This window comes from Nerophis lumbriciformis, linkage group LG33 (assembly GCF_033978685.3).
Source record: "Nerophis lumbriciformis linkage group LG33, RoL_Nlum_v2.1, whole genome shotgun sequence".
Classification (NCBI taxonomy): Eukaryota; Metazoa; Chordata; class Actinopteri; order Syngnathiformes; family Syngnathidae; genus Nerophis; species Nerophis lumbriciformis.
The window spans coordinates 23,483,690-23,496,692 of NC_084580.2; the positions used below are offsets into that span (position 1 = coordinate 23,483,690).

The 13,003-nt window shown below is 38.0% G+C and overlaps 1 protein-coding gene across 3 annotated transcripts in view; it reads left to right on the forward strand.

Moving 5' to 3' along the window:
* Positions 1-5,345: 5,345 nt before the first annotated feature.
* Positions 5,346-13,003, forward strand: part of LOC133575688 (uncharacterized) — a 30,581-nt gene continuing 22,923 nt past the window's right edge. For all 3 annotated transcript variants that reach the window (XM_072912153.1, XM_072912154.1, XM_061928431.2), the window contains exons 1-2: positions 5,346-5,827; positions 9,132-9,329. In XM_072912153.1, coding sequence (XP_072768254.1) covers positions 5,641-5,827; positions 9,132-9,329 — 385 coding nt within the window. In that variant the 5' untranslated portion in view covers positions 5,346-5,640. The remainder of the gene's footprint in view (positions 5,828-9,131; positions 9,330-13,003) is intronic.

The window sequence follows — 13,003 nt, forward strand, 5'->3', positions numbered from 1 at the left end:
TTGGTGGCTTTTCCTCTTTTTCCTGTAGCAGTTTCATGTCTTCCTTTGAGCGATATTTCCCGCATCTACTTTGTTTTAGCAATCAAGAATATTTCAGTTGTTTTTATCCTTCTTTGTGGGGACATTGTTGATTGTCATGTCATGTCCGTCTTTGCTCCACAGTAAGTCTTTGCTGTCGTCCAGCATTCTGTTTTTGTTTACTTTGTAGCCAGTGCAGTTTTAGTTTCGTTCTGCATAGCCTTCCCTAAGCTTCATTGCTTTTTCTTAGGGGCACTCACCTTTTGTTTATTTTTGGTTTAAGCATTAGACACCTTTTTACCTGCCGCTGTTTCCGACATCTACAAAGCAATTAGCTAACGGCTGCCACCTACTGATATGGAAGAGTATTACACGGTAACTCTACCGAGCTCTAGACTGCACCGACACTCAAGGACAACACATGATTTGCAGACTATAATTACTGGTTTGCAAAAAATATTTTTAACCCAAATAAGTGAATTTAGATCATCTCCCACGGCACACCAGACTGTATCTCACGGCACACAAGTGTGACGCGGCACAGTGGTTGAAAAACACTGCTCTAGAGGTCACTGATGTGTGCTCCTTTCCAGAGTCGTGTAGAAAGAGAGTTTGGCCAACAAGGTGCTCTGTAGTCACCTGAGGGGATTTGACCAATTAGAGAGAGTATGTTACATTACATTTAAAATGTATGTTGATCAGACCCAGGGACGTACCATTAGACAGACAAGTAAAGTGTTGATCAGACCCAGGGACGTACCATTAGACAGACAAGTAAAGTGTTGATCAGACCCAGGGACGTACCATTAGACAGACAAGTAAAGTGTTGATCAGACCCAGGGACGTACCATTAGACAGACAAGTAAAGTGTTGATCAGACCCAGGGACGTACCATTAGACAGACAAGTAAAGCGTTGATCAGACCCAGGGACGTACCATTAGACAGACAAGTAAAGTGTTGATCAGACCCAGGGACGTACCATTAGACAGACAAGTAAAGTATTGATCAGACCCAGGGACGTACCATTAGACAGACAAGTAAAGTGTTGATCAGACCCAGGGACGTACCATTAGACAGACAAGTAAAGTGTTGCTCAGACCCAGGGACGTACCATTAGAAAGACAAGTAAAGTGTTGATCAGACCCAGGGACGTACCATTAGACAGACAAGTAAAGTGTTGATCAGACCCAGGGACGTACCATTAGACAGACAAGTAAAGTGTTGATCGGACCCAGGGACGTACCATTAGACAGACAAGTAAAGTGTTGATCGGACCCAGGGACGTACCATTAGACAGACAAGTAAAGTGTTGATCAGACCCAGGGACGTACCATTAGAAAGACAAGTAAAGTGTTGATCAGACCCAGGGACGTACCATTAGACAGACAAGTAAAGTGTTGATCAGACCCACGGACGTACCATTAGACAGACAAGTAAAGTGTTGATCGGACCCAGGGACGTACCATTAGACAGACAAGTAAAGTGTTGATCAGACCCAGGGACGTACCATTAGACAGACAAGTAAAGTGTTGATCGGACCCAGGGACGTACCATTAGACAGACAGGAAGTTACCTTTCTAGCGTCTCATAAAAACGATACATAAAATGTTGGTCTATTCGAAGTAAATGTTGTTCGAGTTAAGGTGATTTCAATGATTGATAGATTTGTGTGTCAATGGACTAATGCAGTAAATAGACACGGCTTACTCCTGCTCAAGATGGCGGCCGTGATGATGCATGCTTCCAAAGGACAGCAGTGTGGGAAGCAGCATCTATGTCTTCATGTCTATGTATGTACATCTATGTCTTCATATCTATGTATGTACATCTATGTCTTCATATCTATGTATGTACATCTATGTCTTCATATCTATGTATGTACATCTATGTCTTCATATCTGTGGACCACTTCCAGGTCTTGGCTTCAATAGCAACTTATCATTCCGCTGTCAGAACATGAAAAATAAACATCTGTTTTTGGTCAGTTTCTGCATTTCTACAGACTGATTATTTGTGTTATACAAATGATGAAATAAAAATCAAACAGTTTAAAAAACGAATCTGGCTATTGCTTTTTTGGCACTGAAAAAGGAAAACACTTTTTTTTTCAATGTTATTTTTTTATTATGTCAAAATTAAATTCAAATTAACCAATTTTGTTTGTTTTTAATTTCCCGTTCATCAAAAATGTTAAAGAGCAAAGCACACATTGAGCGATAAGGATAAGCCAGGTTTCGAATCTCAAATTTGCACTTGAATATGTATACTACAGTGACGTGCGGTGAGGTTGATGGCTGGTGAGGCACTGACTTCATCACAGTCAGATTTACAAACATTTGAACCCTAAAGAGTATCTTATTCACCATTTGATTGGCAGCAGTTAACGGGTTATGTTTAAAAGCTCATACCAGCATTCTTCCCTGCTTGGCACTCAGCATCAAGGGTTTGAATTGGGGGTTAAATCACCAAAAATGATTCCCGGGCGCGGCGCCGCTGCTGCCCACTGCTCCCCTCACCTCCCAGGGGGTGATCAAGGGGATGGGTCAAATGCAGACGACAAATTTCATTACACCTAGTGTGTGTGTGACAATCATTGGTACTTTAACTTAACTTTAACTTTACACATACAAACTGTAGCACACAAAAAAGCACATTTAATTAAAAAAACGTTATTACGGTCTTACCTTTACTTATAAATGAAGTCCACAACTAAAGCCCTCACTTAAACTTTCCACGTGCAAGATTGAAGCTATTTAAAAAAGTGTAACCGAGGGTTTATAAATGTCGCCTATACTGTATAAAACTACAAAATAACCAACACGGATGCACCAGTTTACACGAGGACCACTTTATTTACCTTCTTTCAAAAACCTCCGCTCCACTCCATCTCATCACTTCCGCTCTTAGCGCCTTCAAAATAAGAGTTCAAGGCATATACTGTATAACAGCGCATAACAGGAACTTAACATCACAAAGAGAAAAGCCCATAAAATAGGTTACAAAAGTTATTTAATAAGAAGCCAAAAAGTGCAAAAACAATAATGTTCGTGTTGGAGGAGTTGTGAATTAGATACACCTGCAGTCTGCAGGTGTACCTAATGTTGTGGCCCTGCAGTCATTCACAACTCCTCCAACACCAACATTATTGTTTTTGCACTTTTTGGCTTCTTATGAAATAACTTTTTTAAATAGATTCAATCTTGCACGTGGAAAGTTCAAGTGTGGGCTTTAGTTGATATAACAATTCTACGGCGGGGGTGCAGGAGGCGGGATTACTGGAGCCTCAGCCAGTGCGTCTTTTGCAGCCGTTTTATGATCGCTCAGCACAAGAAATACGTTACACACATACAGTTGTTGACAAAATACACTGTACATTATATACCTCAGCTAACTAAACTATGGAAATGTATAATATAATTCATATAGCAATACGGTCTCACTGCACAGCAGGCCAGCAGTTAGCCGAGTCCGGAATCCATGTTGAGGCACTGAGTGACGTGCCTCAACTGGCTGCTGATCACCGCACCGTCTCTTCTCAGTATTTGAACCGCAAATGTGAAAATTCAGCGATTTTGAATAAAAAATAATCTAAAACTGGTGAAGTTAAATGGAAAATAACTTTATAGTATAATCACTGGATACATATAACAATGTAATAATTGTTTTTTCTTTTTACATTTTTTTTCTTTCCATGATGGCAGGTGAGGCGGGGCCCCGCCTCACCTGCCTCTAGTGACTGCACGTCACTGGTATACGATGTACACTCCATACTTAGTCGACCAGGGCTGGAGTTTTGACAGTGTAGTGCTGTCCCAAATCCATCATGTTGGTTACACACTTACAGGAAAAATGAGCTTTGCAATATAAAAAGTTGGCGATGATTGAGGCAAATAAATATAACTCTGAGCACAAATACACCAATTGGGGCGTGTTGGGTGCAACATCCAAAACAAAAAAAAATAGTTTTTGTTTCGGACCTACATTTTACTCCTTGGACTCTTTTTGCCGTTGACGTAACTGCAGTTAACTTAACCAGTTTGAGAAATGTTTTTTTTTTTTTTTTTTTAAGCCACTGCACTGCTCCATTTTGACCACTAGATGCTGCTAATGGTCAGTGTTGTGTAGTAACCCAGTACAATACAGTACAGCCCTACTTTGCTTTTTGGAAATGATCCGTTTCAAAAGGTCGGAAAAAAACTACACGGTTTTATCTTTAAGAAATGATGCAAATCCAAAGACGCCCGAAATATGAACGCAAAACACATTTTATGGGGAATAACTCAAGTTTGACATGCAACAAACAATCTGTGATACATACTAAGGTGCCGGGGAGAATAGCCAAACATTGTATTCAAGTAAAACTACTTTAGAGTAATATGACTCAAGTAAAAGTAAAAATTAGTCATCCAAGTGTGTGTGTGTGTGTGTGTGTGTGTGTGTGTGTGTGTGTGTGTGTGTGTGTGTGTGTGTGTGTGTGTGTGTGTGTGTGTGTGTGTGTGTGTGTGTGTGTGTGTGTATGTATCCATCCATCCATTTTTCTACCGCTTATTCCCTTATATATATATATATATATATATATATATATATATATATATATATATATATATATATATATGTATACACAATGAGGTGGCGACTTGTCCAGGGTGTACCCCGCCTACCGCCGGAATACAGCTGAGATATATATATATATATATATATATATATATATATATATATATATATATATATATATATATATATATATATATATATATATATATATACATATATACATATATGTATATATAATATGTATATACACACACACATACATGTAAACAAGTATACGTGTGTAAATGTGCATGTATATATAAATTTTATTCGAATACAATATGTATTACTACATTTATTATTAAAATATTTTGGTGTTTTATATATATATATATATATATATATATATATATATATATATATATATATATATGTATATATATATATATATATATATATATATATATATATATATATTATTATTAATCAGTCTGTCTTGATATGCAATATCATATATATATATATATATATATATATATATATATATATATATTATTATTATTAATCAGTCTGTCTTGATATGCAATATCATATATATATATATATATATATATATATATATATATATATATATATATATATATATATATATATATATATATATATATATATATATTTATTATTATTATTAATCAGTCTGTCTTGATATGCAAACAAACAACAACGTTCCTTTGACTCTCCTGCGCATGACACATCTCGCGAGAGCAGAGTGGTACCGTCTTGTAACGTCAAGTGTGCGAACTGTCGTGAAGGCACATTGACGCAGAAAGAAATAAGCAGTGTCATTATTTGTTCTCCAGTTTGTAAATATTAATGTCATATGAAATAAATATTTTATTATTTATTCAAGGATAAAATCGTCTCGGTGCGTGAGAAGCACTTTGCTGCTTCTCCTGCTCGTTTATTGTTAGTTAGCTTGGCTCGCTAGTTAGCTTAGCTTGTTAGCTGCTAACAGAAGACACAGAAGTTATCAACACATCGCTAAGTAGAGATCAAGTGTGAGAGTAAAGTGTTGTGATTGTGTGAAAATGTCTACATTACACATGTTGAGAGCGTTGGTGGATCAGCGACTAACTGCTGCCGTCGAAGAAATATTTGTAGTGTTAGAAAGAACGATAGCAGAATACCAGGCGGAACTTTCTAGAACAAAAGAGGAAAACAAACAACTACTGGACGCTGTTTTCAAGAAACATCAAGTTGTGTTACACAGAACAGGTTTGTTTACTTCTTACTCTCACATCTTTACTAACTTTATATTTCATTATTAACAAGAAAATGACATTTGTAATATATAATACAAACCCCGTTTCCATATGAGTTGGGAAATTGTGTTAGATGTAAATATAAACGGAATACAATGATTTGCAAATCCTTTTCAACCCATATTCAGTTGAATGCACTACAAAGACAACATATTTGATGTTCAAACTCATAAACATATTTTTTTTTTTTTTGCAAATAATAATTAACTTAGAATTTCATGGCTGCAACACGTGACAAAGAAGTTGGGAAAGGGCATGTTCACCACTGTGTTACATGGCCTTTCCTTTTAACAACACTCAGTAAACGTTTGGGAACTGAGGAGACACATTTTTTCAGCTTCTCAGGTGGAATTCTTTTCCATTCTTGCTTGATGTACAGCTTAAGTTGGTCAACAGTCCGGGGGTCTTCGTTGTGGTATTTTAGGCTTCATAATGCGCCACACATTTTCAATGGGAGACAGGTCTGGACTGCAGGCAGGCCAGTCTAGTACCCGCAGTCTTTTACTATGAAGCCACGTTGATGTAACACGTGGCTCGGCATTGTCTTGCTGAAATAAGCAGGGGCGTCCATGGTAACGTTGCTTGGATGGCAAAATATGTTGCTCCAAAACCTGTATGTACCTTTCAGCATTAATGGTGCCTTCACAGATGTGTAAGTTACCCATGTCTTAGGCACTAATACAGCCCCATACCATCACACATGCTGACTTTTCAACTTTGCGCCCATAACAATCCGGATGGTTCTTTTCCTCTTTGGTCCGGAGGACACGACATCCACAGTTTCCAAAAACAATTTGAAATGTGGACTCGTCAGACCACAGAACACTTTTCCACTTTGTATCAGTCCATCTTAGATGAGCTCAGGCCCAGCGAAGCCTTCGGCGTTTCTGGGTGTTGTTGATAAACGGTTTTCGCCTTGCATAGTAGAGTTTTAACTTGCACTTACAGATGTAGCGACCAACTGTAGTTACTGACAGTGGGTTTCTGAAGTGTTCCTGAGCCCATGTGGTGATATCCTTTACACACTGATGTCGCTTGTTGATGCAGTACAGCCTGAGTGATCGAAGGTCACAGGCTTAGCTGCTTACGTGCAGTGATTTCTCCAGATTCTCTGAACCCTTTGATGATATTACAGACCGTAGATGGTGAAATCCCTAAATTCCTTGCAATAGCTGGTTGAGAAAGGTTTTTCTTAAACTGTTCAACTATTTGCTCACGCATTTGTTGACAAAGTGGTGACCCTTGCCCCATCCTTGTTTGTGAATGACTGAGCATTTCATGGAATCTACTTTTATACCCAATCATGGCACCCACCTGTTCCCAATTTGCCTGTTCACCTGTGAGATGTTCCAAATAAGTGGTTGATGAGCATTCCTCAACTTTATCAGTATTCATTGCCACCTTTCCCAACTTCTTTGTCACGTGTTGCTGGCATCAAATTCTAAAGTTAATGATTATTTACAAAAAAAAATGTTTATCAGTTTGAACATCAAATATGTTGTCTTTGTAGCATATTCAACTGAATATGGGTTGAAAAGGATTTGCAAATCATTGTATTCCGTTTATATTTACATCAAACACAATTTCCCAACTCATATGGAAACGAGGTTTGTATAATCACAATGGCCGCAACCCTTAAAGTGTCTTGTTTGCAGCTTCCATCCATCCATTTTCTACCGCTTGTCCCGTACGGGGTCGCTGGAGCCTATCTCAGCTGCACATGGGCGGAAGGCGGGGTACACCCTGGACAAGTTGCCACCTCATCATAGGGCCAACACAGATAGACAGACAACATTCACACTCACATTCACACACTAGGCCCAATTTAGTGTTGCCAATCAGCCTATCCCCAGGTGCATGTCTTTGGAGGTGGGAGGGGCCTATCCTCAGGTGCATGTCTTTGGAGGTGGGAGGAAGCCGGAGTACCCAGAGGAAACCCACGCAGTCACGGGGAGAACATGCCAACTCCACACAGAAAGATCCCGAGCCCAGGATCGAACCCAGGACCTTCGTATTGTGAGGCACACGCACTAACCCCTGGCTACCGTGCTGCCCCCTGTGTCAACATGTTTACACAAAACTTACACAGTCACCAAAAATATTTCATACTGTAATCAAATCTAATTAGTTATAATTTCACTTCCTGATTCTGAACTACGTGCATCAATAATTGAAAGTAAACATTTATTTTCAGTAACCAAAGTAGTCAACACTTGATTTATTAAAAGAGCATAAATGTGACTAACTTTCCTTCAGCGTGTCGTAGATGGTCTCCAATTCCTAAAGAAGAATTGTTGATGGAGATACTCCATAAAAACACCACATAATTAAACGTGTTTTGGTTATAAGTTCCTTTTGGCCCAGCCAACAAAATGACCACAAAAGAGTATTTTGCATGATGACAAAAACATACCATTTAAGTGATTTTGGAATTAGATTTTTTATTTCCATGATTTTGAAATTATGGTAATGACTATGTCATTACAAGATCGTGGTTAAGTTTAGAGATGAAGTTTAGACGTCATAGACCGTATACAGAATAAAATATTTACACACTTTACATCAGTGAGTGTAAAGTTAAGAATACCTCAATCAATTGTGGAGAATGCATATATGTTTAAGAGTTATTTCTTTATTCATAGCCATGATTAGAGCAGTTAATACTTTTCCTTTCTAAATTCTACCAGTTTCTATTTGTCTTCAGAGGTCTGTTTAGTGTCTTAACCATTGGAATGTGAATACCACTTCTTGCCTTATCAGTGTTGCGAGAGGGAGAGGTGGGGGCTTTCTTTGTGTGCAAGAAGTTGGCTTTTCCGTTTGAATGTCAGATCAACTCGAGTAGCCAATATGAATGTATTTGTATGGGCTGATCTCCTAAAATTTCCGTAAAACTTGATAATATTCCTATTCTGTTATGATGGTCCTTCTTACCCAGCATATATGTCATCGAAAGAACTTGGGATTGACCAGTAACTTAGATTCCATGGGAGGAAGAGCTGGTCGACGCAACACAATGCTGCCTCGTAATTATAAAATCTTTTCAAATTGCCCCCCATCAAATTTCCAAGTCTGTTTTTGTTCTCACTGTGCCACTTTTGAATTCATTTTAGGAAAAAAGGAGGTATTTCTCGTGTTTTTATTGGTTGTTTTGCTACACACTTTTAATGAAAAAACACAAATAATGTCATTGTGTTAACAGTGTCAGTCCAAAACTATTTCTATTCTCTCTGTATCTTATTTACTTATTTACCCAACAGACGTCCAGCAGCCCCCCCACATTAAAGAGGAAGAGGAGGATCCACAGCCCCCCCACATGAAAGAGGAAGAGGAGGGAGAGTGTCTTGTAGGGCAGGGGGAGGATGATGTCAGCAAGTTTCCACTGACTATTGTCTCTGTGAAGACTGAAGAGCATGAAGACAAACCACCTGAGTCCTCACAGCTTCATCACAGTCCAAGTAAGCACATATCATTTTATTCTCAGGACATTCAATCCATCACAACTGGACTGTTCACTTTGTCTTAGAAGACGTTTGTCCTCTCATCCAAGTAGGCTTCATCACTTCATGCTCATAGACTTAAAGTCTTAAATCGAATCACTGGAATTTAGAGGGGAACTGCAGTTTTTTGGGAATGTTTTCTATCATTCACAATCATTATAAAAGACATGACAATGGATACATATTGTTTTAAAATCACATTCTAACTCATAAATGTAAATAAAAGTCCACTTGCAATGGAGCCAATGGGGGGTCCTCTATAACCATCCAACAAGTGCCAACAATACTCCATTTGCATTTTGTGGCTTGAATACTAACCAAGTATTAGTGATATTGTTATTATAAGTGCTAACGCAGACAAACTATTTATAGCTTGTGTGTGTAACCTATACGTGCTACAAATCAATGCAATATATATGTGGGGTTTTATGGGCTAGGAACAGAAGACTAGGGTTTCGACTCAGAGAGAGAAGGCAGAGCTTGAATTGCATTTTGGTTGACACCGTGTATTAGAGAATTAGTGATGGACAGCAGATATATACACAACAATTAGTTGAATGGCCATTCAACATGAAAGCAATTTTGAAGAAACAAACACAAGTACTATATACATATATACAATTCAAATTCCATTAATCAGTCTCTCTGGATCTTGTATAAATCTCAGTTCAGACTTAATAGAGTTCTTGAAAAAAGGATGGCAGTACAGTCCATGTACTGCAGTTTAAAGATGAAAATGTAAAGGGTCGGCTCGAGAGCCTCCAACCCGCCCAGACAGAACAGGTGGTGGGGTCCCTGGCTGGAATCTTCCAAGAACGATCCTTGGACTAGATGCTTCTTTTCCTTAGCTCGCCATCAAAAAGAGAAGCCTGGCCTGTGTAAGAGCCAGGACCATCCTTATAAATCCATGTGTACACAAAATATCTTCATAAATTGTGGGCTCTGTACCGAGGATGTCGTTGTGGCTTGTGCAGCCCTTTGAGACACCTGATTTAGGGCTATATAAATAAACATCGATTGATTGATAAAATATCACTAATTGTATTATAAAGTATTCAGAATATGTTCTAGTTCTTTCCTCAATATTGTACAATATAAATCAATAAACATGTCAGAATCACAATATGCTATAAAATGCTAAAATAACCATTAGCAGCATAAATATGACCTATACAAAGCAGTCAGTGCACTAAACGTGCTTATTATCAAAACACATTTAAAAGTACATTCAATACACAATAGTTATCATTGGTTGAAGTCATAAACCTTGTATATGGACCATTGAGAATATGCTACAAAGACTGTTGCAATGAAACAATCAAAGAAAGATTAATGCTAAAGGTGCTATTTTCATAAATATGGACTCACCAACTCTTGTAGTCACACACAGCTTATTGACAAAAAAAATCCGGCGCTGGTAGTCGGCTCTATAAAGTTACAAATAGGCATTTTAGTTTAGAATCCGTCAGCACAATATTTCACTATTTTACTATGTTGACATCAGCGGCTGGTGAGCTCCTTTCTCACCTCGGTGCTGGTGAAAGATTATTCCAGATCATGAATCGTGCCTCTCACCTGGATAGTAGAAGGATGAGGACGTACTCTGACAAGTTGGTAACATTTGACAGCCAATTTAGACCCGGCAATGGCGAACGACACAAAAAGACGCTTAGCTTCACCCCCCTTTTCCATGCGACGATTATGAGTCATTCTTCATCTAAACGGGAATATAACTAGATTTTATCAGTCTGCGTCATAGTGACAGCAGACCTTGTACAGTAAGTGATGTTTTATTATGTTTGTTGGCTCTCATGAAGTCTGCCGTGTGTAATATTCAGTGATGTTAAAAAAAAAAGCGAACCTCATGTTGCGTTTTTGAAATGAATGCAATCCAGCACCCCCCACGACCCCTAAAGGGACAAGCGGTAAAAATGGATGGATGGATGGATGAGCAAAAATAGGTAAATATTGCATCTTTAAAAATGCAGCTGTTACAAAATGGCATATATACCTACTGCAGGTACATAAAACCTTAATGGAGGTGTTTGGATGTTTTTAAGTTCTTTGTAGGCAGAATAGTGCGACTCTAACAGCCTCTATTGTAAGCAGACTTTTGATCGCATTTATTTACTATTTAGAATGCATAAAAAAGAAAAATATATGTGTTCTTGATAGGCAAAATAAATAAAAGTGTGGTTCCCTTTTAAGTGAAGTGAAGTATATTTATGTAGCGTTTTTCTCTAGTGACTCAAAGCACTTTAGACTTAGACTTAGACAAACTTTAATGATCCACAAGGGAAATTGTTCAACATAGTGAAAGACATTATCTAAGTTACATTTAAAGCAGTGTGGGTGGCACTGGGAGCATGTGGGTAAAGTAACTTGCTCAAGGACACAAGGGCAGTGACTAGGATCGAACCTGGAACCGTCGAGTTGCTGGCACGGCCGCCCTACCAACCGAGCCACGCTGGCCTCAGAATGTATTAAATTCTATCAAATTCTCGTAAATACATCCTAGAAATGTCTCAATAATTCCATTAACAATATTTTTATTTAGGAACTTTCTAATGTAACGTGTTTCTATCTACACTTCTGTTAAAATGTAATAATCACTTATTCTTCTCTTTTGTTAAAATATAATAATCACTTGTTTTGTTGTTTGATACTTTAGTTTTGGCTGATACTACAAATGTAGGTATCAATCTAGTACCAAGTAATTACAGGGGCAGTATCGGTCATACCAATGCAGATACTGGTATTTAAATTTTTCGCAATCATAATCAGACAAAACACAGGATGGTGGTGTTAGAATATCAATTGAATATTTAAATATGGCTCTGAATTAAATTAGTTGGTTTATGCCCTTATAGTCTTCCTTTTTTACTGAGTTTGTAAACAATAACAAAATCAAAAAAATATATATAATACCAAATATTGATCAAACCACTGTATCAACCTTATACTGATATTATACTTGGTATTGTTACTGTCGATTCTTGTATCGATCCGTTCACATTTTGTGGGTTTCCGTGGGTCATTAAAAAGCATTAAAAGTCATTAAATTGACTTTTTCTTAATTAAGGCCTTAAATTGTAATAAAAAACATAAAATACGATGTCCAGAGGCATTAATATATTCTTGCAATTGTAGGCCATAGGGCGCACCAGATTATAAGGCACACTGTCGATGAGCGGGTCTAGTCAGGTCTATTTTCATACAAAAGGCGCACCGGATTATAAGGCGCATTATAGGAGTCATATATATATATATATATATATTTTTTTTTTTCTAAATGTAAAATACTTCCTTGTGGTCTACATAACATGTAATGGTGGTTCTTTGCTCAAAATGTTGCATGGATGATATTTTACACATCATCTTCAAGTCACTTTCTGACAGTCTCTTCAGGATGCGCCGTTTTGTGGGCGGTCTTATTTACGTGCCTCCACTTGGACAGCGTCTTCTCCCCGTCATCTTTGTTGTAGCGGTGTAGCGTGCAAGGACGGGAGTGGAAGAAGTGTCAAAAGATGGAGCTAACTGTTTTACTGACATTCAGACTTTACTTCAATCAATAACGGAGCAGCATCTCCTCATCCGTGGCTCACTAGTGCAACAACAACGCGTCCGACCGG